This window comes from Saprolegnia diclina (genome assembly GCF_000281045.1).
Source record: "Saprolegnia diclina VS20 unplaced genomic scaffold supercont1.146, whole genome shotgun sequence".
Classification (NCBI taxonomy): Eukaryota; Oomycota; class Saprolegniomycetes; order Saprolegniales; family Saprolegniaceae; genus Saprolegnia; species Saprolegnia diclina.
In genome coordinates, this window is record NW_008246213.1 from 46367 (window position 1) to 48933 (window position 2567).

A 2567-nucleotide genomic window follows, 5' to 3' on the forward strand; every position below is an offset into this window, starting at 1 on the left:
CTGCAGACGCACTGCCAAGGCTGCGCGAAAGAACTCGCATCTGTTGCGTCCAAGCTCAAGATGCTGCTCAAGCGTCTGGCTGTTGCCAAGAAGAACGGATTTGAGATTGAGGACGACCTTTTCTGTGGCGGCTGCGAGTCATACCAACCGATGAAGGCGACCTCCTGTGACGAATGCGACGATGCGCTTCCAGACGACCCCGAGAAGCTGCGTATCCTTGTGCTGCGCATCGAGCAAGCGACCACGTCCAAGGCCTAAAGTCCCAAACTGCACGTCTACGTATTCTCCACCATGAAACGAGGCACTTGCATTCTTTGAATATACGACTTATGGACAGCTACAGAGCAACTCTCCTAACAACGCAAACCCAACACCAACGTTCAACCAAGCGTCGAATCCACAGTCCATTCAACCACATGGGCGCCGAATCCACGTGGAGTAAACAGTTGCGTACATTCCACGGGATTCGACATGAAGAAAGTTGAGAACTGATGATTGGTCATCAAACTCAACCTACCCCTAGGGGTAGGTTGAGGTAGGCTTCGGACACGACCGAAACATGGAGATTGTGCGAGCTCTTCTCGCTGCCCAGAAGACTACACCGCAAGCGGTCAATGGTCTTTTCGGCCGGGAGAACGACGCACCAAACGTCGCTACAGACGGTCTTCCGCATCTCACTGCACTCCACCAAACAGGTCAGAGTGAATTGCGCCGGCACTGCATGTCCCAAGCTCAAGCTACATACATACGTGTGTTGTGTGTGCTTCACTAGCGGACATGCGACTTGGCCAAACATCATTTAACTTTCGTCATTTACGAGACGGGAAGATTGCGCCAAAGGTCGAGGACAAGAGAGGGAAATGCTTTTTCCACAAAAGCGCCAAGACAAGCATCTTGAAACGCAAGGTCCGTGACGTCGACGATCCGTGTGTCCCCAACGGCGGTGTGGAGCGCCAACCACGTGCTTGGTTCGTGGTCGCGTCCGTGCTCCTTGAAATTGCGGATCCAGCGCACAAGTGCAAACACCGTGTTGTTGTACGTCCGGTGCTCGTTCATCGCGACCAGTGCAACCGGCGGTATCTTGGACTGCCACTGATACGGCAGTCGCATGCGCTTGCAGATCGCAACGCGCGCATGGTCGACGTCGTACCGCGCTATGTCTTGGAGGTACCGCAACTTCTCTTGCGTCGTCCACCAAACCGGGTGCTGGACCACGGTCGCCATCGTCGGTCGCTGTTGTGGCGCAATGTTCGTCATGCATTCGATCAAGTCGCTTGCTTCGTACGACATGTCGAGTCCCCGAACCGAGCGCAGAACGCACCCGAGACTATAAACATCGGCAGCAAACAGATCGTAGCTTCCACCGGCGCCGACTTCCGGGGCCGTAAAGGCCGAAATGGCGGTGGTTGCGGGAGCGACGTACACCTTGCCTGCGGTGAAGTGGCGGTCAACAAAGCAGTGCGCTGGCGTCAAGCCGCCATGGACGCGCATATGTCGATGAAGAAACGCAATCGCGTCGGTGACATCGCGGAGGAACTGGAGGCGGCTCCAAGAAGCGTCCCTTCCTGGCCACCCGCGGTCAAACGCGGCACTCCAAGCCACGCCGGGCTCCTCGAAAAAGAGACCGGACGCATCCGCGCCCAGAAACCGAACGAACGTGTGAATTGGCGCCGCGTTCTTGCGCTGAAACCGCGCCAAGTCGTAGTGGAAGCGCTCGGCGTCCGTGGCGTTTGGGACGTGGTGCCTGAGGACAGTACCCCATTTCTCGTGTTGCTCCATCCCACATGTTGCTGTGGGTGGCAGCGGCGGCACCGTCGGCAAAGGCGGCGAGGTCGCTGTGCGATCGAGAGCCCCATTTGCTGGCGTCGTTGTTTGAGCTGGAGCGGTTGTCCGAGAAGCAGTCGTCTGAGCTGAAGCAGTTGTCCGAGGAGCAATCATCTGAGCTGGAGCTGGGGGCGCGAAGAGCGGCATGGCAGAAAACGATGGTGGCCGACGCGCGCCGAGGTTCAAAGTCCTGTGGACGGGCGGCGAGGTAGTCGGTGGGGCTGATGCGCCTGGACGGCTCTCGTCACTGCCATTGCACTGGCGCGCAAACGCATGCGCGTGATTACTCGTCATGCAGCGAGATGACGAATACTATGAAAGCGAGGATGGCCAGGTGAAACGCCCAGAACGGACATGTTGGGGGTTCGAACTGGCAACCCATTTAGAGACAACAGCGTTTGAAGATCCACCCGTCGCACACCCGCCCAAACGTTGGATCGGCCGCTTCAAGAACGGAAAAATACTTTGTTGGTCGTACCACACATTCTAGAATCTACGTTCACGCCGTCATGTCTGCCCATAACGAGCTCTTGGCGGCCATCGAAGCGAATGCGATTTCAGCTGTCGTACAACTCACAAAGACCAAGTCGGACGTCAACCATGCTGGCTCGGTATGCCGTTTAGTGAACGCCAACGTACCTTGATCGACCATATAGGCCGGGATGACGCCGCTCTGCTTGGCGGCTCACTTGAGCCGCGAGGCAATCGTGGGCATGCTTTTGATCGCGAATGCGAATCCCAAC

The 2567-nt window shown here is 57.0% G+C and overlaps 2 protein-coding genes across 2 annotated transcripts; one reads left to right on the forward strand and one right to left on the reverse strand.

Annotated features, from left to right (window-relative positions):
• The first annotated feature begins 55 nt into the window (after positions 1 to 55).
• Positions 56 to 344, forward strand: SDRG_16689 (hypothetical protein). Its single transcript, XM_008622907.1, has one exon. The coding sequence runs from the start codon at positions 61 to 63 to the stop codon at positions 256 to 258; it is 198 nt and encodes a 65-aa protein (XP_008621129.1). The 5' UTR covers positions 56 to 60; the 3' UTR covers positions 259 to 344.
• A 428-nt stretch (positions 345 to 772) lies between these two features.
• Positions 773 to 2132, reverse strand: SDRG_16690 (hypothetical protein). The gene has a single exon (XM_008622908.1). The coding sequence runs from the start codon at positions 2116 to 2118 to the stop codon at positions 814 to 816; it is 1305 nt and encodes a 434-aa protein (XP_008621130.1). The 5' UTR covers positions 2119 to 2132; the 3' UTR covers positions 773 to 813.
• Positions 2133 to 2567: the final 435 nt, after the last annotated feature.